At 43.2% G+C, this 25,894-nt stretch overlaps 2 protein-coding genes across 3 annotated transcripts in view; both read right to left on the minus strand.

Annotated features, from left to right (window-relative positions):
- The window catches only part of LOC141144255 (LIM zinc-binding domain-containing Nebulette), a 395,409-nt gene that overhangs the window by 95,946 nt on the left and 273,569 nt on the right, over positions 1-25,894 (minus strand). The window lies entirely within an intron of this gene.
- Positions 1-25,894, minus strand: part of LOC141144254 (uncharacterized) — a 147,444-nt gene that overhangs the window by 68,332 nt on the left and 53,218 nt on the right. For both annotated transcript variants that reach the window (XM_073629750.1, XM_073629751.1), the window contains 2 exons: positions 17,903-18,013; positions 8,035-8,145 (listed from right to left, as the gene is read on the minus strand). In XM_073629750.1, the coding sequence (XP_073485851.1) occupies positions 8,035-8,145; positions 17,903-17,965 (174 nt within the window). In that variant the 5' untranslated portion in view covers positions 17,966-18,013. The remainder of the gene's footprint in view (positions 1-8,034; positions 8,146-17,902; positions 18,014-25,894) is intronic.

Genomic DNA, 25,894 nt, shown 5'->3' on the forward strand with positions numbered 1-25,894 from the left:
TTCCGTGGAGTGCTGCGAGCGAAAGCCAGACTGTAAGGGGTCAAGAAGGTTATTTTTACCGAGGTAGGAGCTAAGACAGTTGTAGACTAAGCGTTCTTGAAGTTTAGAGGTGAATGGGAGCAATGAGATGGGTCTTAAGTTGTTCAGGTCGGTAGGGTCCAGTGAGGGCTTTTTAAGAATGGGAGTGATCTGCGCATGTTTTAGAGGGGAGGGGAAGATGCCACTAGAGAGGGAGAGATTGAAGATGTGGGTGAGGGAGCATAGGATAGAAGAAGAGGGTGACCATAGTAGTTGTGAGGGAACAGGATCCAAGGGACAATTGGTTAGGTGGGCATCCGAGAAAAGTTTTGTAACCTCTTCAGTAGTAGCCAATTCAAAAGAGGAGAGTGTTGAATGTGCTGCTAGGCAAGGTATGTTGGGTGGGGAAGATGTACGCACAGTGGAGGTATCCTCACGAATTGCATCGATTTTGTCTTTGAAGTGATTGGCAATCTCTTGGGCAGTGAGTGAGTTAGTGGGTAGAGGGGGTGGGGGACGAAGCAGAGAGTTAAAGGTTGAGAAGAACCGATAGGGACTGGATGACAAGGAATTAATAAGATAGACAAAGTATGCTTGTTTGGCAGCATGGAGGCATGAATTGTATTTTAGAAGGGCAGATTTATATAGGGTGAAGTCTTGCAGGCATTTGGTTTTACGCCACAGTCCTTCAAGAGCACGGCAATGTCTCTTGAGATTTCTAGTGTTGTCAGTTTGCCAGGGTTGTAACGGTCGGGGCCTGATTCTGCATGTGGTTAGAGGAGCAAGTGCATCTAGTGATGATGAGAGTGAACTGTTGTAGACAGAGGGGGCCAGGTCAGGACAGGATTATGTCATATAGGTGGTCAGTAGCAGAATAGAGAAGAGAAGGGTTAAAGTGGCAAAGGTTTCTACAAGTAATTGTTTGCTGCTTGGAGGGATGGGTGGTTGGAGGCAAGGATACAGTGAAAGTAATGAGGTTGTGATCAGAGAGAGGAAAGGGGGAGTTGGTGAGGTTGCCAGGGTTGCAGAGATGGGAGAATACAAGGTCAAGGGTATTACCATTGGAGTGATTGGAAGTATGTGTCCATTGGGTTAGGTCAAAAGATGAGGTTAAATTGAGAAGTTTAGCTGTGGTTGGGCTGTTAACATTAACAGGAATGTTGAAGTCACCAAGAATAATGGTGGGTATTTCAGAGGAGAGAAAGTAGGGTAGCCAGGCAGCAAAGTCATCAAGAAAGCGCGATACCGGTCCCGGAGGCCGATAAATTGCTGCAATCCTCAGAGAAATGGGAGAAAACAGACGAATACAGTGCATCTCGAAAAAAGAGAGGGATAGAGAGGGAGGGACAGGAAGGACTTGGAAGGTGCTTTGTGGGGATAGAAGGAAGCCAACTCCACCTCCTTTCTGTCTGTTGGGTCTGGTGGAGTGAGTCCAATGGAGACCACCATGGGAGAGGGCAGCAGGAGAAGCTGAGTCAAAAATATAAAAGTATATGTGAGGGTTTACATCCACTTTAAGGCCCGTTCACACGGGCGGACCGATTGGGTTCGCATGTCAGTTTTTTTTGGTGGATACGATTGGACCACCCATTGCCCTCTATAGAGCGGCGGATATCAATGGACATGTGTCCGTGGACACATCCGATCCTATTAACAAAAAACAAACGGTGGGGGGATCCGTTTCCCATCTGTCTGGTGGATCGGATGACAGTCAGATGGAAACAGACAGGTGATCTGTTTCCATCTGACTGCCCATAGAGGAAAGCGGGCTGCGTCTATGTCTGCTCTGCATCAGTGTAGCGGACACGGACCGGTCATCCACCTGCTCAGCAGACGGATCCGCTGGCGGACTCAGTCAGTGTGAAAGGAGCCTTACCCTCCTCAACCCTAACACTTGCCCAGCCCAAGGAACTTCTGTGGCAGCAGCAAGCAGATTTATTGCCCAAAGCATTCTAATTTCAGCTTGTTTAATTAAGGTTGGCCATACATTATACAACTTTCTTGTACAATTTTCCTTTAGATTTACCAAAACCATATAATAAGAGATCAAACCTAAACACTTTCAATTTGTGTGAAGTCAGGCAGACCCTTACACTACATAGTTGAAGGTAAATCTAATGGAAATTGAACAAGAAAGTTGTTTAATGTATGGCCAGCTTAACTGGAAGCTGTATGGTTTTTATGCAAAGCTGCACTATTTTACACTCTCCAGTTTTAGTAAATCATTACCTTTGTGTTAATGCAGGTTGTTTCACGGATGCTGTCAAATATTTTTGCATATACTCCATCGCACTATTGATCGTCTTTACATTGAATTGGAAACTGAAGGTCAATGTATTCTAAGTGCATCATGCAGGGCTTCAGCACAAAAGCATCACAACTCGACAAATTAGCGAAAAGGCGTGCTACAGAAGACGACGCATGTCCTCCCCTCCATAAATGTCAACAGAGTTCTTTGATTAGTCACGGAGTTGGGAGTGGGTACACAACTTGGGAGGAATTACACATTCCTTTAAAGCCTAATTAAACTTTCAGTATAAATATATTCAGCTTCATACATTCCGGGTGCATTAAAAAACAGGTGTTCAATATCTCACGGTTGGTTTTCTTTGGTTTTCAATACTTTTTATTAGGAATTTAAAAAAAAATATGTATTGTATGATGATTCACAAAAGTTACAAAGCCACAAATCTTCCAGATGCATAAGGCATTTACATAAGATAATACGAGGAGGTCTTCCCTGTCCAGAGTCTCAGAAAACCTAATTGCATATGCATAGAAAGTATAGTGCTGGTAATGAGACCACTGCTTTCCCATAGAGAGCAGGGGCCCCACTCTGCACCTGCTGACAAGGGCAGGCTTTTCTACTCAAGCTGTAGCTGACTTAGAAATAAAATGAACTGTAATGCCGCGTACACACGGTCGGACTTTTCGTCTACAAAAGTCCGACAGCCTGTCCGACAGACTTCCGGCGGACTTTCGGCGGACTTGCAGCAGACTTTCTAACGAACGGACTTGCCTACACACGACCACACAAAAGTCCGACGGATTTGTACGTGATGACGTACACCGGACTAAAATAAGGAAGTTCATAGCCAGTAGCCAATAGCTGCCCTAGCATGGGTTTTTGTCCGTCGGACTAGCACACAGACGAGCGGATTTCGGGTCCGTCGTAGTTACGACATAAAGATTTGAAGCATGTTTCAAATCTAAAGTCCGTCGGATTTGAGGCTGAAAAAGTCTGCTGAAAGTCCGGGGAAGCCCACACACGAACGGATTACCAGCCAGCTTTAGTCCGTTGGCGTCCGTTGGACTTTTGTAGACGAAAAGTCCGACCGTGTGTACGCGGCATAAGTCATTGAGCAACTTTTGTTTTAATCTACCTGGGAATGTATTTAGCTGATTTAAATTGGGGGGATCAATTGGACATTGGCAAATGTCATGACTAGGATTAACATGTCGGAGGAGATGCAGGAAGGAAAAAAAAGACACCGCACTCCAATGACATCACATACATCCTGGTTTATTAGAAATAAATGCCAAAAGACAGTCCCAGCCCATGAGACCTCCCCCCTCTAATGCCCCGTACACACGATCGGATTTTCCGACAATAAAACCGTGGATTTTTTTCTGAAGGATATTGGCTCAAACTTGTCTTGCACACACACGGTCACACAAATGTTGGCCAAAAATTCAGAACGTGAGAATGTGGTGACGTACAACACGTACGACGAGTCGAGAAAAAAGAAGTTCAATAGCCAGTGCGGCTCCTTCTGCTTGATTCGGAGCATGCGTGGAACTTTTGTGCGACGGACTTGTGTACACACGATCGGACTTTCCGACAACAAGTTTTTTTGACGGAAAATTTGAGAACCTGCTCTCAAACATTTGTGTGCAGAAATTCTGACAGCAAATGTTCAATGGAGCATACACACGGTCTGACTTTCCGACAAAAAGCTCATATCGAATATTTCCCTTCGGAAAGTCCGATTGTGTGTATGCGGCATAACACTTTTCACCCAACAGGGCCAAAGCAAAGTAGAGCAAAGTAACTCAGAGCAAACTAAGGAAACGCGTTAAAGGGAAGGTCCCATCGGGGGACTGTCTTTGTCTCTCTGCTCTCTTCACACAATCCTCTCAGTTTGACAAAGTAAGGTGCCCAGTGTGTGTGCTTTATAAAACAAATGCCTTTCTTTACTTTATTTCAGAGCACTCACGTGACTGGCCGCCTCTCTCCTCTTAATCTGACAGCTGCATGGGGAGGGGCCGAGAATCCCCCGCTGACGTCAGTCGGGAGGAGAGAGGCGGCCAGTCACGCGTGCGCCGACCGGAACTCCAAAATAAGGTATAGAATGGCATTATATTTATAAAGCACACACACGGAGACACCTTACTTCATCAAACACAGAGGATTGTGTAAAAGTAATTTCAGCAGCAAGAGGGGAATGGGTGGGCACTGTCACTAGCTGACAGGCAGGGAGGGAGGGGGAGAGTAGGGTAGAGGAGGACAGAGGAGAGCTGCGGATGTCGGAGGCACGTAAAATGACCACAGTGTCAGGGCTCAGCAGCCATGATAAACCGTGGTCAGTTTAAAGGGGGGAGGTGAGAGCCAGGCAGGGTCAGCCAGATATTTCAGGTGAGACAAAGGGCCAACTGACACAGCACAAGCACTGTGCGGTGTAACATGCTTTAAAGGAACAAGATCCTTTTTTTTAGGGTAACAAACACTTTAAGAACAAGAATTATCAAATAATTACTTTGATATGGTAATATAGGTCCTTCCCATGTGTTTGACTTGGAAGTATGGAAAGGGAGGGTTGCATCATGGCTCTTCTTGCCTGTCCCCTTATCACTACTGAGTCCCTTATTGATTGAGGGGCAGACTGTAGGATCCAGAGCCCACAGTAGAAGATGTTTGGAGGTAGGAGGTATTCTTCAATGCTAAAGGCCTTCCAGAGACAGTAACCCCTGTAAGGTTTATTTTTGCCAAATGTGCCCCATTGGGGAGATTTACCTTCACTTCCTGTCCTATATCCAAAACAGGAAGTGAGGAAATCCCTGCAAATTAAGGGAATCTTTTGGGGTCCCTCAGGTCACCAGAATTAGTGTCCCCATTGGAAGATTTCCCCTCTATTACTTTTCTGGGGACAAGCCAAAATTTGTGATTTTCTTTTACTTTCAATGATAATGGTAAACAGGACAAATAGAGAGGGTGAATCTCCCTAACAGGGACACAGACAGCAATAGGAACTGACAAGTGCTCTAATCCCTCTCCACTCCATCCCAAACAAAAAAATCCAACAGAAACGAAAATGAAACTGGCCAATGAGCTTTGAGTGATTATTAAGGTAAAATAGGCTTGATGTCCAGTTGGGTTATATTTATATGAATCTTGGTTCTCACATAAGACTTAAAGAGGTTCTAAAGGCACAAGTTTTTTTTTTTTTTTTTTTACCTTCATGCATTCTATGCACAAAGGTAGAAAAAACTTCTGTGCGCTGCTCCACCCCACAGCCCCCCTAATACTTACCTGAGCCCCCTCTCGATCCGGCGATGTGCACGAGAGCTGCTTGCTCTTGGGGCACTTGTCAGGAGGGAGGGTCAGGAGTGCCGAGAAGAGGAGGATCGGGGCTGCTCTGTGCAAAACCACTGCACAGAGCAAATTAGTATGACATGTTATTTTTAAAAAAATATATTGATTTAAATATATTGTTATTTATGTATTCGTATGTTAATGTAGAGCCACCTTTTTAGCAATTGTGGCTCATATCACATTGTGTACAATATACATTTTTTGTATATACAGTTATTGCGTGTTCTTTCTCTGACAAGCCACCTCTGAACTTGGAGGAGAACTTTATTCTAATATAAATTTGCTGTGCCTGTTATCTATAATTCTCACAAAACTAGAAATGCTACACAATGCATGAGGACACAATCACCGGGTACAAGCACTGATGCAGCAGTTTTTTAATTCACAGTTAAATAAACTCCTGTTTATTCTGTAAATTCCCCCCTGAAATGTAGGCTCTAATTAGACGTATAAATATCGAGGACAAATGTGCTCCTTCCGTGCCCGTCAGAGATGAGCGGTAAAAATAGCTGATTGCGTCTCTGTCAATTCACGCCGATGTTTTTCACAGCAGGTGTTAGCACCTCACCACATCTGACTGGAAGAATGGATGTGCACATGATGCTCTGCCTGATAAAAACGCCTTTATATTTTCCCATGGCTCAGTACATTAAGCAGAATATATTACACTGCGGTGGCAACACCCCAGCAGGGCCATGTTTAGAAATCGCCCTGCACCCAGTACATTCCTTATAAAAACAGGCCGCTTGTTATTTGCATTAAAGGATTAGTGCCAGAAATATCAGTACACACAATAAAAATTTCTGTTGCATGTGTAATATACTTATCACACTCAAAAAACTATTTCTCATGGGCAAAAAGTCACTTTGTTAATGTCGGTGTTGATTTCTTTTCCCCATACAAGTCATTGAGAATGCAGAAGCAGCTTAATGCAGCTTAGGAGGTGGTCAGATGCCCCTGTGAAGGAACTCAGGAGTCTCACTGATCTTAAGCCCTGGTTCACATTGGAGTGATTTGGCATGTCAAATCGCATGCCAAATCGATGACAATTGACAGCAATGGCAACGTCCGAATCGGTGGGACGCCGCATTTGCAGCACTGCACTGATTCCCAAAAGTAGTTTTTGTACTACTTTTGGTGACTTGTGGGTGCAATTTCCATAGACATCTATCGGAGTTATGGGCTGTGATCGTGCCTCGGCAGCTTTGCTACACACAGCTGGTAAAAAGGAGCTGGCAGGCTGTGGGAAGGTGAGAGTCTGGTGTAGTTTTTTAGTTGGGGGGGTGTCGTTTTTTATTGGGGGGGTTGGGAGAGTCTCCTGGTGTAGTATGGGAGGGATAGGGGAGCCCCCCTTTCTCTCACCACCACCTTTCAACCCTCCCTCTCTCTCCCTCCATCACTTTTCCTCCTCCATCTCTAACCCCCGCTCTCTCCCCCCATCTCTTCCCCCCTTCCTCTCTCACCCCCTCTCGCTTTCTTACCCTGCCTCTCTCTCAACCCCCTCTCTCCCACCCCCCTCTCTCCCACCCCCCTCTCTCCCCCTATCTCTTCCCCCTTCCTCTCTCACCCCACCTCTCCCCCCCTTTCTCTTTCTCCCCCTCTCACTTTCTCACCCTGCTTCTCTCCCTCACCCTCTCTCTCCCAGCCGTCTCTCTCTCACCCCCTTCTCTCTCTCACCCCCTCTCGCTTTCTCACCCTGCCTCTCTCCCTCACCCCCTCTCTCTCACCCCCTTCTCTCTCTCATTCCCCCTATCACGCCCCTCTCTCTCACCCCCTTCTCTCTCTCACCCCCTTCTCTCTCACCCCCCTCTCTCTCACCCCCTTCTCTCTCTCACCCCCCTCTCTCTCACCCCCTTCTCTCTCACCCCCCCTCTCTCTCACCCCCTTCTCTCTCACCCCCTCTCTCTCACCCCCTCTCTCTCACCCCCTTCTCTCTCTCACCCCCCTCTCTCTCACCCCCTTCTCTCTCACCCCCCTCTCTCTCACCCCCTTCTCTCTCACCCCCCCTCACCCCCTTCTCTCTCTCACCCCCATCTCTCTCACCCCCTTCTCTCTCACCCCCCTCTCTCTCACCCCCTTCTCTCTCACCCCCCTCTCTCTCACCCCCTTCTCTCTCTCACGCGTCCCTGAACACAGACAGTGTGCGTTCCGGGACGCGCACCCCCACATCTGTCAAACTGGGACCAGCGGCTGTCTCTGTGCAGCAACTACGTCCCAATAGACGCGAACGGGACTATAGATGTGCACGACAGAAAAATTTGTTTAGTTTAATTTCAGATTAATTTGTTATGTTAATCATTTCCCTTCGTCATATTTGTTATGTTAGAATGATTTGTTCTTTTCATTTCATTTATTCTGATTCGTTTTGTATATTAGTTGTTCTAAAATTTCAGATTTGTGAAATAAAAATTGTAGTTACTCACATTGCTCTGGTGTTTGTTTACTTCTTTTGCATGCTTCAAATCAGGAGGCTCGAGCATTTGCGCATAATTCGATTTCCCCTTTTCTGCATCATGTTTCTGCTTGTATAGAAACTGCACAAAAAAAAAAAAAAAAAGATAAGTCATCTCAAGCCCAAACTACAAGAGCTACTTTACACAATCTTCAGCTCCAATACTACAAATGTGAGTGATTAATCGAAGATAATCATGGAGTGATTGCAGCTAAATTTAATTCTCTTTTAATTGCAGCAGAAGTATTTTTTGATCAGGTTGGAGCTTTCTCAGAGCAAGGAATGACTTGAAACACATACCTCCCAACGTTTTGACATGGGAATGAGGGACACCTACTAACAAATGTATGTAGGCATAGGACACACCCCTGCCACACCCCCTTAAAGGAGAATTAACCCAAAAAAATGTTAATTAAATCCACAAGGGCTTTTTTGTACCACTACTATTCCTTTATATTGGCTTTTAAAATGTACAAATGCAGCAATTTATAAGTTGGGTGAAAGGTTTAGCACTGGGAAACACTTTTTGAAAGATAAAAAGTGCATTTTATATACAACTATATAGATCAGACCAAAATGAGTGACAAATGAGGAGGAAAGAGGGACAGAGGGACATTGCTCCAAATCAGGGACAGTTGGGAGCTATGAAAATGGACTAGTGTTAGAGATATTATTTTATGTTAAGTGTGTGTGTGCTAAGTAATGTGTTAGGGCCCTTTTACATTGATCAGTTTTTGATGCAATTTTGGTGTTTAAACAGCAGCACAAAAATGCATAAAAAATGTATCTCTGTAAATCCTATGGAATGTTTCACATCAATGCGCTGCGGGTTTTTAAAAGTCCTGCATGCTGTATATTTGGTGCATGTTTAAAAAGCGCTCCAAAAATGCACCTCCCTATTGAAATGAATGGAAAAAGCATTGAAAAAGTACCTGCAGTGCATTTTTGGTGCATTTTTTCAGTGACATGTTCACGTTTTACAGGTGCATGCTGGGAGTCAGGAATTCAGATAACGCACCAAAAATGCATTAAAAATATATAAAAACACATAAGCTTTTTATTTTAGGTTTTTTAGAGTAAAATTACTATATGTATTACAATTTATGATGTTTGATATGCAGCTATGAGATTGTAAATGTCTCCTTTCCTTATGGTTTTAAACAAGGAAAATCTATATGTGTCTTCCACTCTTCTTTTTGTGCAAAAAACTAAAATTTAGATACTTTTATATACCGTGTGTGTCATTGAGTTGGGTGGTTATCACAAATATTCCCATTTTTCTTTGTGATTTGAGTACTAGAGGGCTAGAACATTTGCCTGGTTTTTACTGCTGCCTGTGTCCCTGTTCTGGAGATCCGCCCTAACTTCCTGTCCCGATGACACCTGAAACATCCTGTCACTGAGACAGGAAACAAGAGGAGATCTCAACAAGAAGAACACAGGTAGCAATAAAAACATGACTGATGTTCGAACACTAAACCACTCTATTGAAAACTAAAACAAACGTTTTGGCTGGATTGGCTTTTATTGGTTCAATGTTGCTACTGTATTTCTGGCCCTTTAAGAAGCACAGCAGAGCATCTCCACCATGATCATGACAGAGTGCAGGGAGACAGGAGACCAAGAAGGATGCTGAATGGCCGCAGCCTTGGACTGGAGCCCATCTGACCTACAGAGCAGAGCGACCAGAGAGAGAGAAAAGGGGGCCTACCGGGAGCCAGGGGAGTGGCTGTGTGTGTTGGGGACCCTGTGGGGAGAGGAGGGAAAATGGACAGCAAAAGTGCAGCCAGCCAGCACGGAAATGGCTTGCTAGGCACCAGGGAGAGCCAGGTATTGTGTGCTCTCCACAGATCCATGTGGACCACTAGAGAAGCCAGCCAGAGAAGAGGAAAAGTGAAGGCTTGAGGAGGGAGACCCAGGGTATTACAGGCTGCCTTTGGCCTGGCCCATTCCCCAAAGGCATTCCTAGAGTGCGAAGATGCACTAGAAAAAGTGCAGACTACAAATCGTCATCCATCATCATCCTGCAAGAAAGTAGTGCCACCTACTGCCATCCATCTTCACATTGACTGTAGGAGTGGCCATTTAGTAGCATTCTGTACCCAGGAGGACCTCACCAGAGCATCAATGTGGTGAAAGGCCTATTAACCCCCACTTTGTATTTAGTTGTCTGCTGTTTGCTAACACTTTGCTACTATTAGAGAAGTTCTACCAAAGGGGATAACATCATTGTTACTTTTTTCTGTGGATTACAAGTGCTCTCATTGTAGAGTGAGCACTCCACAAAGCGTTAAAGGGGTCCAGTGCCCTGTAGCTAATCCTTTACTTGCCATTGGTTTAGGCAGGGCCATATAGCAATAGATAAGCCACTCTACATCATGTTTATTTTGTCTTAATTTATCCTGCCTGGAAATTGCTTGTGCTAAAGTTGTGTTAATGCTGTATTATTTGGTGCCTTTGCTCAACTGAACTTCGTTGCGGGCCTTGTTCCTGCTTTAATAAAGCCCATTCGATTGGTACTGTTGTGTCGGCGGTTGAGTCCAGGTATTGGGCTGGTCATCACTGGAAATGGTAGGAGAACCCAAAGATTCCAGCGGCTCCTTAAGTAGTCAAAGCCACATTACATAAGCAACAAGCAAAATTCTTCCCAAGCTATGAGCCATTATCATACCCTGCACCTTTTATTCAGCACAGCCTCTCTGTGAATCTTCTGATTATCCTTTCCCTCAATCTACATAAACCTATAAACTCTGCATATTTAGGGATGCAATATTTCAGCCAGGGCTTTTTTTTTTTTTAATGCTAACGTGGGGGGAACACAGTTCCGGCACCTCCAGCACTGACTGTATGTAATGGTAAAGGGTGCTAGGGTGTGCTGCATTGTCTATTGATGCCAGCTGCTGAGGGATCTATTCTAGCTGGAGGGGATCTATTTTTGCAGGGGGGTCTATTGTTGCTGGTAGACCTTCAGTGTCAGGACAAGGCTATCCAGCGCCCAGGGCGAAATGCACCTCCTACTTTCCCTTAGGGTCAGGGCACCCACATCCCTGCAATAAACCATTGTACCCAGGGCAGCCGTCCCTCTTGCCCACCCTTTGTCCTGAACCTAGGTGCCTTATATTGCTGGGGGGTCAGTTATTGCTAGGAGAGATCTACTGTTGAGAGAGAGGTCTATTGTTGCTGGCGGCCTGAGAGTCTATTGATTCTGGCTGTGGGGAGATCTGTTGTTGCTGCCGGGGGTCTATTGTTGCTACCAGGGGGATTTTGTTTAGTCCATTGTTGTTGGGGGGGGTGTTGTTGCTGGAAGGGGCTCTATTGTTACTCAGGGTTCTATTTTTACTGCTTTTCTTGTTATCATAAACAAATTCCATACCACCACAAAATTAAACTTGGTTCTGTATTCTCTAAAAGGGCAGTAATGGGAGGTGGGTAGAGGGGTGGAACCAAGAAACGGTGATCAGAGATGGGTAGGGGCGGAAAAAAGGGGTGATTTAGAAAGGATGAGTTCCTGCACCTGATTACAGCTAGTGAAAAAAAAATTTACCATTAGATCAAGTTATGGGAAAATTACTTTCACCGCCAGAGCCATCATTTAAGCCAATTCCAGCTGAACTTTATTTCAGTGATGTCATGTGAGTGTGAAATAAGTAATATAGTGTCCATTTCATGACTAATTGTATGCCAGCGCTTTATACACACAATCCTTATTTATGACAGAGAAAATATTCGCATTGCCAAAAGTATCCTTCATTTTTACAATGACAAAGAGAAAGCTCTTCTATCGACGTAGTTGTCTGTGGTTCATTTTTCTTCAGCAGATGGCTTTCCCGTGAAATGTGCCTGCCACATTTGTCTGAAGCCTTGTAAATTAATGTAGCATTTAAAAAAGAAAACCCTGTGTGTCATATTGGAGGGGACAGAAGACAAAGCATGTGCTATAATACATCACAAGGAGTTGACTTTTAGTCTTTCGTTTTAATATTTGGCAGGACAAGAGACTCAACCTCCCTGAGGCTTCCAGGAACCTCTTATGGATACGGAGACATGTCCAGGTTCAAAGTTCTCGAGCCCAAACACTTTGAAACTTTAAACTAGGATAATTCTAAGACAGGGTGTTCAGAGTAAGATTCTTGTTAGAAAATGTAATAAAAAAAAATGTGTCTAATCTTCCATTGACATAGGCAAAAGTTAACAGAACCTCTCTTTCATAAAGTAACTTTTAGTTTACTCACCCGTTAAAGTGAACCTGTCAGGTTTGGAAAACTAGTAATACGGCTTTGTGCCTTTGAAAACCTCCAGATCATGTTGGGTGCGCTGAGGGGGGTATTCAAAGCTGCCACACTGTCCTGTTGCATGCATTATTGTGTAGCTAAACCCAAGAACAAAAATTTAACATATTGAAGCCATCAACATCGCCCTCCCGGGCCACCAGTAGTCCATCACCACCTAAGCTTGTCTGACCCCACTCGGCGTATGCCCTGTTGGGTCCACCGATTCTGGTAAGCCTCTTCACTTTTGGGTGGTGTGGTGCATGTTTCTACTCCAGATGGTTTACATACTTGATGTGTTCAGTTCCTGAAGATTTCTCATCTCTTCCCTAAGGATGTCCTTCCTTTGGCAACTATATTTTGAACTGTCAGTTTAAAGATTTTTACATTGGACCTTTTTTTTCATAGCGCTACACTTATTTTGTCTCTGTATTGTTTACATCTTGTTGGTTGTGTTAGCTGCTTGTTTCTCCTCTGGCAGCGCAGAATTATTTTGTATATATAACATATTGAAGCCTACCAGGACTTAGATGTGGTGGCTGCATTCGTTTTCTTGTTTCAAGCTTTTTTATTTTTTGATTATTATTTGGAGATCCTACCAGTAACACATTTTTTGTGTGGGGAGGTGCAGCACGGTGTGGCGGCAGTAATTACACAGACACCGCACAGAACTTGCACTAATGCAGAACCCAGTAATTCACAACAGACCCGGCGGGAAGGCACCCAACCGGGAACGAACTCTCATGGCAAGTAATGGCAACGTGTAGCAGAGCAGGTCTCAGATGTGCCGACAGCATCTGTCTCGAGGAGCGGAATGAGACCTAGCCGGTCCGGACTCAAATAAGGAGTGTTCCAGGTAGGATGGTGTGTCCCTATCCTTTCCCTACTTGTCAGGAACCTCTCCCTGCTGCTAATCACTGTCCCTGTCAGATGGATGATCTGTCCCTAGACTACTCACACCCAAAATGCATGCGATACGATGCCTGGGAGCCAGGGCCTTAAATAGGCTCTGTCTGACCCAAGATGCCTGCTAGAGTCACATGGGGTGGAAGCATCCAATCGGATAGTTTCCCCAGTGACCCTGTAAACCATAGAGGAACCATGTTCCTCTTGACTTCCTCTCCCCTGCATTGCCGCTGCAGTTGAGCGCCACCTGCAGTGGAGAAAGTAGCCTGCACCTGCCTACACCAGTCCCAGTCCTGTACTACACTCATACACTGTGAGTGTCTATGGACTTACAGGGTAGTCACCCTAGTACAGAAAGTGTGTTAGGACCATAGTAAGTAAGGATTATAATGAGGAAAGGTTCTGTATTCCACAGGGAGAACTGGGAACAATATTTACTGATAAGAGTCAACGTCCACAGGAAGTTTTTTGTTGACTGGATTTTTAGAATGATCAACTGGTATTTTTTTATTATTCACTTTGTTTATTGGTTTTACAAAGGGAATCTGCAACAATTTTCATTGTCAAAAGAGATTATAGATATTTCCATGACATAGAAGATTTTACATTTTGTAATGTTTGGAAAATAGTTCACAGAAAAAGGGTGCATAAAAGATATGTTGAACTTGCCACAAGCAGATGGTATGAGTGTATGGGTACAATGTGGAGTGAAAAGAGGGAGATAGAAATCAGCTTATAATATATGAGTTATTTGGAGGGATGTGATGAGGAAGGGAATGCAGATAGATGGTTTTGTTGAATCAACTTGGGATAGGGGGAAACATTGGTGGTAAAGAGTGTAGAGCTGGGGCAGGATTGAATGGGTATTCCCAACTGACACACTACCCCCTAGAGTACTTAGGGGGTCTAGGTTGAATCCAATGGGCATTTTTTGTATTTGTTGAACAGATATAACAAAATGTTGTTTGTTGTTAGGATTTACATACACTCAGGGCTTTTTTTCTCAGAGAATAGGTGCAGGAACTCCCCCTTTTGGGAGTTACCCATTGTCTTTGCCCCTACCTACCTCTGAGCACCAGTCCTTGGTTCCATCCCCTACCCACCTCCCAGCACTGCCCCTTTTAGAGAATACAGAACCAAGTAACATTTGTGGTACTAAGTAATTTGTATGGAATTTGTTATTGATAACAAGAAAACCCCCACAGCCAACAACAATAGATCCACCAGCAACAATATCCCCCCCCCCCACTGCAACAATGGACCTCCTACAACAAAATACCACTCAGCAACAATAGACCCTCTAGCAGCCAGCTATAATAGACTGCTCCCTCAACAGTAAATCCCTCCCAGCGATAACTGACCCCCCAGGAACATAAGACTCACCCCAGAAACAATAGATCCCCCACCAGCAACAATAGACCTTCCTAGCAGCAATCAACCCTTCTGCAGAAATAGATCCCCTCCAGCAACAATAGATCCATCAGCAGCCAGCATCAATAGACACTGTAGAACAACCCAGCACTCCTTGCCATTACATACATTCAGTGGTGGAGGTGCCGGAACTGCGTTCCCCCGCGTTCCCGCTGAAAAAAATCCCTGTATACACTATTATACTACACTGAAAACCAAGAATCAAAGGGCTCTTCAAAGTACTTCTATAAACCAACAAATACATTTCAGTGCACCTAACGAAGTCTCCTGCAGAACAAAGCCACCAACCAAATCATTACACCGGACACACATCCAGGAACGTTGGATGCCTGTGGCCCTCACCACTCTGTGGTTCTATCCCCTGTCCCCTCCATCAATGCAGGACACAGTAGTGATGTACGGGCCAATGCATGGCTCCATAGCGGTGGACACAGGAATCCAGCAGACCCGAAAGGGTGTTGTATGTGAAAATTATCCCGATGCTCCAAAATGTGGCAACTAGACTTCCAAGACCTCTGGGCATGAAAGGATTAAAGAAGAGATTCTTCTCTATATGCTCATTATTTCTAAAACCCTGATTAAACCGAACAAAAAAAAAAAAAAAATCATGCTTTAACCTAACAGGAAACATAAATCCTAGACACAGCTACAAAACCTTTTCAGGCCTAATTAATGATCTTTTCTCCCCCAAATTATAAAAATCCAAGAAACACTTAAAGTTTAATTTATAAACTCTTAAAAATATATATTTTTTAATGCAGTTTTGAATGGTCACTAGGGGGGATTTAGCTTATGACATAAGGCCAGTATTTATTAATCGTGTATAGACTTTTTTTTTCAGGTGTTGCCTGAGAAACCTGGCAGAAGTACAACATGCAGCTATCCGTAACAAAGATTCTTCTGTGGCTGAGAGCCGTGCCACAGTCCGCCAACTGACTCCGCAAGGTGTCTGCCAGTGTTTGTTTTTGCCACTTGAGTTGTTAGCCAACAAGTAAAATAAAAGTCAACATTCCGTAAGTAATACAGACTATATATATATATATATATATATATATATATATATATATATATATATATATATATATATATATATATATATATTATATATATATATATATATATATATATATATATATATATATATATATATATATTTTTTTTTTTTTTTTTTTTTTTAAAGCAAACCTAAATCTCAATATTATTTTCAAGCTACAGTAACAGTTTTGCTGGGATGAACAAATGAATAATAATATGTAGATTGAAATGCCTTTCCTAGAGAACATGTTGTTCTAGACTCAATTCGACACAGACCAAAGCATAGGTATTCCATCATGTGATCTCTTTTGAAGATGAGGATCACAGATCGAAGCAAACCCACCCATCCATCCATGTCTCCATGCTTTATTTTGTTAAGAAATCACTTTGAAAAACACCCCCCCTTACATTTCTAGCCGTGGCCATCTTGGGTAAGGGTAGCGTTTACTTCCTGTATTCCATCAGCCCTTAGCTCAGACATGCAGACATGAGGGTGTGCTTAGCTGAGAAAGTCACTCCTCCAGATGAAGGAAAAAAAATGCCCATGAAAGACTCCTGGGATATACAGTAAAACCTTGGATTGCGAGCATAATTCGTTCCAGAAACATGCTTGTAATCCAAAGCACTTGTATATTAAAGCAAATTTCCCCATAAGAAATAATGGAAACTCAAATGGTTTGTTCTACAACCATTTATTCATAAGTCCTTCAGTTTATAGTCCATAAAAAAAGATTATAGCAATGTGATAGGTTGTGTAACCATAAAATGTCCATCCACAAATGGAAGCTTCCACAAGGGGATTAGAAGCAAAATCCAGCAGGAGCTACAGAGTATAAAAGAGAAGAGAGGCGCCTCTAAGTGTACATCTAAATATGCAGGCATCCAGTGTAAAGCTGTCCACACAGACCATCCTCCTCACCGTCGGCTCTCACCGCTGTCAGTCTGCAATCGTGACCGGAAAGACTACCCTGCAGTACAGCGATGTGAAAGCAAAGCTTGGAGCACTTGTGGAGCGCAGCATGGAAGGGATGACGTTGATGGTGGTGCGGAGGATGGTCTATGTGGACCGCTTTACCCTGGATGCCTGCATACTTAGATGTGCCTCTTTTAATCATCAACCATGTGAGTTGCTAAATGTTGTGCCTTCATTAAATGTAACCATGTTGCTACACTTAGAGGCGCCTCTCTTCTTTTTCATACTCAGTTGTGACATGCCGCTACTTGTATATCAAGTCAAAATTTATTTAAACATTTTGCTTGTCTTGCAAAACGCTCTCAAACCAAGTTATTCTTAAACCAAGGTTTTACTGTATATGACATCATTTTGGCCTAGAATGAAAACCAGGAAGCAACTGAAGAAATTTAAAAAAAAGTTTAAAGACAAGTAAATATAATCTACCTTCCTATTTATTTAGTAAAGCTAACAGCATAAGGATTAAAAAAAATGGTTCCTCTTTCAGCAGAGATCATGTGATTAAATTCCTGGGCATTTTACAAATGGGCAATACATCAGAAAAATATTTCAGCCCTTTTGTTACACTTTATGTATCCACCTCAAGAAGACTGGTAATCTCGCTTTAAAGAGACAATGGGGTTGATTTACTAAAGTCAAATAGACTTTACAAAGTACAGTTGTACTCTGCAAGTGCAGTTGCTCCAGAGCTTAGTAAATGAGTTAAAGTTTCACTTTACAAAGAATACCCAATCACATGCTTCCACATGATTGGATGATGAGAGCAACTGCTCTTGCAACTGCATTTTGCAAAGTGCACAGTATATTTGCCTTTAGTAAATCATCCCCTATGGGTTAGGTTCACTAAAGACAAACAGATTGTTCATTTTGCAAGTAAAGTTGCACTTTGCACTCAGAATTTTCCCCAGAGCTAAGTGAAAGAGATGAAGCTCTGCTGACTTCCATCATCCAATCATGTGCAAGCAAAAATGCAGTTTTTATTTTCCTTGCACATAAATGGGTATTCTTTACTGGGTGTAATTTCACCACATTCGCTAAGCTCTGGGGAAAATTCCCTTGCAAAGAGCAATTTCCCTTGCAAAGTGAACAGCCTAATTTCCTTTCCAACGCCACTTCATTGGATATGTATGTTTCAGGCCAGTTGCACATGGACGTAAGAATTTACTGTTTATACTCTGGATCTTGTTGACAGAAAGATCCGGATTAAAATATTTTGTTGATGATACCTCGCTCTGGAGCTGGGATACTTGTTTTGCGAAGACGCTGTCCAATGTTGCTGGCATCTGCATGTACAGGGGGTTGGACAATCCTTTCTTTCCAGCTTCTTTGTATTTCGTCTTGAAGAAAAAAAAAATGGTAAATATTACAGATGCTGTGAAGATTTAAACTAAAAAGATTCAAAGAAATGAACCATGGACTTCAGTTCATTTATTAAAGTGGTTCTAAAGGCTGAAGGTTTTTTACCTTCACGCATTCTATGCATGGAGGTAAAAACCTTCTGTGTGCAGCAGCCCCCCCCCCAATACTTACCTGAGCTCCAATCTCGATCCAGCGATGTGCACCAGAGCATTGGCTCTCCAGGGACTCTGCCTCCTCATTGGCTCCTGCTGCTGTCAATCACAGCCAGTGAGCCAATGAGGAGAGAGGGGGCGGGGCCAAGCCACAGCTTCACGTCTGATGTAAACTGAATCAGTTTTTTCTTTGAAAAAATGTGACAAAACAGATAATGCCTATGTGAAGGGGCCTAAGTGCACTCCTATGACCCACAAGAGAAGTATGGCCAAAAAAACTTCTGATTTGGGGGGAGTGTCTGTTACTTATCTATGCCAACACAGACCACTGGAACGGGAGAAAAGGAAGTGCATTTGCATTAAAAGGAAAAGGTATTTGAAGGCATTTCCAAATAAAAATCATTTAAAAAACATAACAAGTAGCAGTACAGGACTATAATTGAAGAAAAAAAGTGTGAGACTTTAATCGGGCTTTAACCACTTGCCGACCGCGCTATAGCAAAATGACGGCTACAGTGCAGTCGGCCAGTTCTGGGAGGGCATCATATGACATCCTCCTGTGTTCGCGCCCGCTGCGGTCCTCCAGACAGCTGATCACAGCTCGGGGTAAAGAGCCAATCACAGCGGCTCTTTACTATGTGATCAGCTGTGTCAAAATAACAGTGGATCATGATGTAAAAACACACTTGCCGGTTATCAGCATTCCTTTCCTCAGGCTGTCACAGCGTGAGGAGAGGAGAGAGCCGATAACCAGCTAGCGTGAAAGTGTCCTGATGATCAGTGCAGCCCCAACAGTGCCCATCAGGGCCGCCTATCAGTGCCAATCAGTGCCCATCAGTGATGCCAGTGTTGCCTATCAGTGCCCATCAGTGTTGCCTATCAGTGCCCATCAGTGCCACATATCAGTGCCCATCAGTGCAGCCTATCAGTGCCCATCAGTGCCCATCAGTGCAGCCTATCAGTGCCCATCAGTGCAGCCTCATCAAGGCACATCAGTGAAGGAGAAAAATTACCCGCTAGCACAATTTTATAACAGAAACTAAGAAAAACTTTTTTTTTGTTTTTTTTCTCAAAATTTTCAGGTTTTTTTTTGTTTGTTTAGCAAAAAATAAAAAGTCGAGTGGTGATTGAATACCACCAGAAGATTACATTGTACAAATATATCAAAGGTGATTTCAGTAACTCTTAAAAATTGTTTACTCTAAGGTCCCTAAAAAGGACACGCAGACACAATTTGAGGTTAGAAGAAAGGAGATTTAACCTTGGATTGCGGAAAGGGTTCTTTACTGTTAGAGCAGTAAAAAAGTGACCCCCCCCAGGAAGTGGTACTAGCTGAGAGTGTCGACAACTTCAAAAAACTTTTAGATGTCTTTCTCAGGAAGCAGAATATACAGGGCTATGAGAATTGTTGGAGAATAAAAATCACACGCTCATACACACATGTATTGGATTGGACCTGTGTCTTTTTTTCAACCTTATTTAAATGATGTTACCCACTACTTTGGTTATAAAATCCAAAACTTTTTTATTCAATAGATTTTTGTTAGTTTTGTGAAGTTTTCAAAGAGAAACCATACAAATAGATTAAACATAAGTAAGTGGCAATAGTAGAAAGAACATTACCATCTGAAAGCATTGTTACATCTCAATACATGGCATAAGGTCACATTTCATTTAAAAGAGCAAAAGGAACAAGGAATGTTCTGTGAAGCAGTGTAGGTCCAAATGGGCCATCTATGGTGTATGGGAAGAATGACTTAATTTTACACTCAAGGTGTGTGAAGTAGTGCTTGGGGAAAAACAAATGTATTTTGGCAGTAAAGAAAGAAGACGAAGGGGAACTAAAAAAAAGAGGCGGAGAAGAAAAAGGATTGGGGGTAGGAAGGGATACAAAGGGTGGAGGGAGGGAAGGGTAGGGACAATGAGAAAAGAGATGAAGCCTAGGTAAGTAGGAGATTCCTGACTGGGAATGGACAATGGAGGCATAGAACAATACTCCACCCCATTTCCCCCCAGTCATATGTGGAGAGCACAGGGTTGGAATGGGCTCATAGGGGTTGATTTACTATGGGAAAATAGACTGTGCACTTTACAAAGTGCAGTTGCTCCAGAGCTAAGTAAATGGGGTAAATCTTCACTTTGCAAAGAATATCCAATCATATGCAAGGAAAACAAAAAAAACAAAAAAACAAAAATTTTTGCTTGCACATGATTGGATAATGGAAATCAGCAGAGCTTCTGATTCTCATTTACTAAGCTCTGGGGCAACTGCACTTGCAGAGTGCACAGTCTATTTGCCTTTAGTAAATCAACCCCATAGTGTCAAAAAGGGGTTGATTTAAGGGTAAATAGACTGTGCACAGTTGCTCCAGAGCTTAGTAAATGAGCAGAAGCTCTGCTGACTTCCATTATCCAATCATGTGAAAGCAAAAATACTGGGTTTTTAAAATTTCCTTGCATCTGATTGGGTATTCTTTGTAAAGTGAAGCTTTACCTCATTTACTAAGCTTCGGAGCAATTGCACTTTGCAAAGCGCAAACTCAGTCTATTTGCTATTAGTAAATCAACCCTACAGACTCTACTGATCTATCCATGTCCAGATACTCCTGAATTTGTTCATAGAATCATTCCGTTGTGCTGTAAGTTTCTAAAAAAAAAAAACTATAGTGTGCAACATTAACCACTAGCCGACCAGCGCATGACGATGTACGTCGGCACAATGGCACGGCTGGGTAAACGGGAGTACAGGTACGTCCCCTTTAAATCGTGGCATTGTGGGCACGCGTCCGCCGCGTTCATCCGTGACCGTGCCCGCAGACTTGATGCCCGCCGGGAGCCCGCAGTCGTGTCACGGTGCGGGAGAACGGGGAGATGCCTTTGTAAACAAGACATTTCCCCGTTCTGCCTAGTGACATGACAGAGATCACTGCTCACTGTCATCGGGAGCAGTGATCGCTGTCATGTCAGTGGTAGCCCACCCCCCCCCCCCCACAGTTAGAACACCTCCCTAAGACACACTTAACCCCTTGATCGCCCCCTAGTGTTTAACTCCTTCCCTGCCAGTGTTATTTACACAGTAATCAGTGCATTTTAATAGCACTGATCGCTGTATAAATGACAATGGTCCCAAAATGGTGTCAAAAGTGTCCGACGTGTCCGCCATAATGTTGCAGTCATGATAAAAATCACAGATCACCGCCATTACTAATAAAAAAAAAAATGAATAATAAAAATGCCATAAAACTATCCCCTATTTTGTAGACGCTATAACTTTTGCGCAAACCAATCAATATACGCTTATTGGGATTTTTTTTTACCAAAAATATGTAGAAGAATACATATCGCCTAAACTGAGAAAGAAAATAGTTTTTTTTATATATTTTTTGGGGATATTTATTATAGCAAAAAGTAAAAAATATTGCTTTTCTTTCAAAATTGTCGCTCTTTTTTTGTTTATAGCGCAAAAAATAAAAAACGCAGAGGTGATCAAATACCACCAAAAGAAAGCTCTGTTTGTGGGAAAAAAAGGACGTTAATTTTGTTTGGGTGCAACGTCGCATGACTGCGCAATTGTCAGTTAAAGCGACGCAGTGCCGAACCGCAAAATGTGCTCTGGTCAGGAAGGGGGTAAATCCTTCCGGGGCTGAAGTAGTTAAAGCGGAGCGCCGCCGAAAAATTTTTTTTAAAAAGTCAGCAGCTACAAATACTGCAGCTGCTGACTTTTAAAACATGGACACTTACCTGTCCAGGGCGCCCGCGATGTCGGCACCCGAGGCCGAACCGTCTCTCCGTCCTCGGGTGCTGCCGCCTCCATCTTCGGTAAGGGAATCAGGAAATGAAGCCGTGCGGCTTCACTTCCCGGTTCCCTACTGCGCATGCGCGAGTCGCGCAGCGCAATACGGATGGTCCCTGCTGCCTCTGGGACCCGTGTGTTTCCCAGCAGGCAGCGGGGAGGGAGCAGAAAGTGGCGTAAATAACCGCAGATTCTGCAGCTATCTGCACCCCCCTCCCCCCTGAAAGGTGCCAACTGTGACACCGGAGGGGGGGAGGAATCTGATGAGTGGAAGTTCCACTTTTGGGTGGAACTCCACTTTAAATATTTGAAATGCCAGCAAGCACTTGGGCAAAAAACTTTTTCTTTTTCATTTTTAATAGAGCAGGGATGGGTTATTAACCATTTCAGGTTTTAGATTTTCCTTTCTTTTTTTTCTCTGTCTGCATCCTCACTAGGAACCCTCTCTATGTGTCCAGGTGACCATTCGGACTAAAAGAGGGAGAAAATCATACATTTTTAGTTGTCACTGGAACATGAATAGGGCAGAAATCTTCCACTGGGGACAATTTATAAGGTGACATCTATATAAGGAGAATTCTCTTCACTTTGGAGATATTTCCACTGTCAATGGGACAGAAAGTAAAGTGGGACACGGATAGCAAAAACAAAAAAAACCTAAGGGGGGTTTTAAGGCCTTCCTTGCTCTATCCAAAACTGAAAAAAAAAGGTTTCGTTTAAGGAGCTTCAAATAATACAAATTCATTTTCTACCTCTCTCTCTCCTTATGAAGCACAAGCAGCTCTAATGAACTCCTGTCAAGTGATCACAAGCAACATGTAATCGTCAAATCCTTAATGGAAACATAATTTGTTGTATAATGGGAAGGCAGATAAATCAGACAAGGTACATTAAATGAGAGTGTGACTACCCAACATCAAGAAAATTAAATCAAAGCCTTGTCCGTGCATGACTTGGTTTTCTGGTATATTGGATGTAAACCCCACAATACACAAAACTCTTGTCTCACCATTAAGGCAAAACTCTGCAAAGCACTAGGTCTATCTAGGTAATATTTTTGCCACTCATACTATGTTCACACTATGAGCTTTTTTGTGCATTTCTGTTTTGCGGAAAGGCACTACAGTCCATTTAACATATTTTCCTATGGTACATGTTCACATCTATGCGTTTTTCAACCAGTGCGTTTTTGGAAAGGGTCAGGGACTTATTTTCACGCAGCAGATTGCGTTTTGTGTGTAATAGAGTTCAATGGAGTTGCACTAGAAATGCAAGTGTTGCATTTTTGATGCATTTTTTTTTAATGCGTTTTGCATTTTGTGGTTTTTTTTTTCCCCCTTTAAAAACATATTATATAGCTGGTTGCTAAGAAGCAGGCCTGGGAAGCCAGCCTCCTTAAAGAGGAACTGCAGTCTGCTCACATAATTTGTAATAACAACATCTTTGCCATTCTGAAGCTTCCTTCCAACCACTTTGCATATTATTTAATATATACTGTGATTCTGTACTTGCCAAATTTGCTGCATAAATCTCTCTCCACTAAGTTTGGCTGCATCCATTTTAACTGTAGGCAGTTGAAACTTCTGCCTGTTCACTTCCTGGATTTACACAGACACACCTCCAGCTCTGCAGCTCTCATTGGTCCTCTTATGACTCATCCCCCCTCCCTTCCCCTCCCTTCCTGGCATACTCTCACTAATGACCATACAAGAAACAGGAAGTGGGCTGTATAAGGTATTTACTGGCAGAAAAAAAAAAGTACTACCCAAAATTAAAACAAGGGCAGAAGATTTTATAGATGGAAAGATGAAAAAATTACTGAAGTTACGCTTTAACAACTGATCAGTCAATGTAAAAAAAGTATTTGCGACTACAAAATTCAAGAAAAAAGAGGCGTGGGGTCTTTGGGGTCTGGTATGGATTTGGAGGGGAAACCCACGCCAAAATAGTTAAAAAAATGGCGTGGGGTCCCCCCAAATCCATACCAGACCTTATCTGAGCATGCAGCCCAGCAGGTCAGGAAAGGGAGGGGGAGAGGGGGAGTAGGGGGGAGCGGGCCAAAAAAAAGTGTCACATAGAAAAAAATATTTTAGTAAAAATCAAAAAACAATGCCCTCCGAAGTAGATCCAATGGTAATTACGTTGTCTGTCGCACCCGAAAAAATAAGGCTAACCGCCGACTGCCCATTCCTCCATCTGACAGTTCTTGAACAGGTAAGAGGCAGGGCCACCCAGCAACATCACCTGGTGACCCCCGCCCCCTTGTGACACCACTGCCCGGAGCAGCCCCCCACTCGCAGACCCCAACAACCACAGCCTAGGGTTGTGGGGAAGATCAACATGGGGAAAAGGTGCTGTGGGCGAAGCGGGGGTGGCAGAGCCCATGTTGAGGGCATGCGGCCTGGTATGGTTTCGGGGGGGGGCGCTCGCCTGAAAAACGCATCAACCGCATAGATGTGAACCTAGACTGAATCATGTTTTCTTGGACACCATGACTGCATGATAAAGGCGCATCTCTGCACAGTTGCTTCATCTGGTCTCTGTATTCAAAATATAACACAAAGGGGTTGATTTACTAAAACTAGAGAGTGCAAAATCTGGTGCAGCTCTGCATAGAAACCAATCAGCTTCCATTTTTTTTTTTGTTTTTTTTGTCAAAGCTTAATTGAACAAGCTGAAGTTAGAAGTTGATTGGCTACCATGCACAGTTGCACCAGATTTTTCACTCTCCAGTTTTAGTAAATCAACCCCACAGTAGCTTTTTTTACAGCTTCATAGGTTTTGTATTTCCTTTGAAGCAACCTAGAAGACAGGGAAACCTTATGCCGCGTACACACGATCAGAATTTCCGTCAGGAAATGTTCGATGTGAGCTTGTTGTCAGAAAGTCAGACCGTGTGTATGCTCCATCGAACATTTGTTGTCGGAAATCCGCACACAAATGTTTGAGAGCAGGTTCTCAAACTTTCCCACAACAAAACTTGTTTGTCGGAAATTCCGAGCGTGTGTACACAAAAGTCCGACGCACAAAATTCCACGCATGCTCAGAATCAAGTATGAGTGGCGCACTGGCTATTGAACTTCCTTTTTATAGTCCCGTCGTACGTGTTGTTCGTCACGGCGTTCTTGGCGATCGGAATTTCCGAAAACATTTGTGTGACCGTGTGTATGCAAGACAAGTTTGAGCCAACATCGTTCGGGAAAAAATCCACGGTTTTGTTGTCAGAATGTCCGATCGTGTGTACGCGGCATAAGACTAAAGGCCAAACAAAACCAACTAACCCTCTTTTATGCAGTGCCAGGAGAAGGTCCTGTGGCCCCCAAGGCAAAATTCGCCCCCATCCAGGGAGCTGAAAAGGATGAGGCTTGCACGTGTGAATCAATAGGGTTGCTAAAGGCAAATAGTCTGTTCATTTTGCAAGGAAAATTTCCCTTAGCTTAGTAAATGAGGCGAAGCTCCGCTGACTTCCTTCACTCGATCATGTAAATGTTCACCAAAATTACTAAGCTAAGGGAAAATTCTCTTGCAAAGTAAACAGCTTACTTGCCTTTAGTAAATCAACCCCAAAGTATCGAAATTCCTTTTTTTTTTTTAATCTTCCTATACATAGGAGAAGTAAGGATTAACATGTCAAAACAGAAGAAAACAGAAAAACAGATGAAAGGTTTCCTATTACCATCATTTATGGGAAAATAGCAAAAAAAATGTTCTCTCTAAGTTTCACATTGCTGTCATCAATCAGAGTTTAGTAAGTAATATAATGATTCCCGTCTACCATCATCAGGCCTTAAAATCAATTACTCGACTCGGCAAGAGATGTTGTTAAAATCCTAAACACATCGATGCCATTACCAAAACTACCTGCAGTTGTTCGGCATAAATCAGAATTATATACCGCTCATATGGTTACTATT

This window comes from Aquarana catesbeiana, linkage group LG05 (assembly GCF_042186555.1).
Source record: "Aquarana catesbeiana isolate 2022-GZ linkage group LG05, ASM4218655v1, whole genome shotgun sequence".
Lineage (NCBI taxonomy): Eukaryota > Metazoa > Chordata > Amphibia > Anura > Ranidae > Aquarana > Aquarana catesbeiana.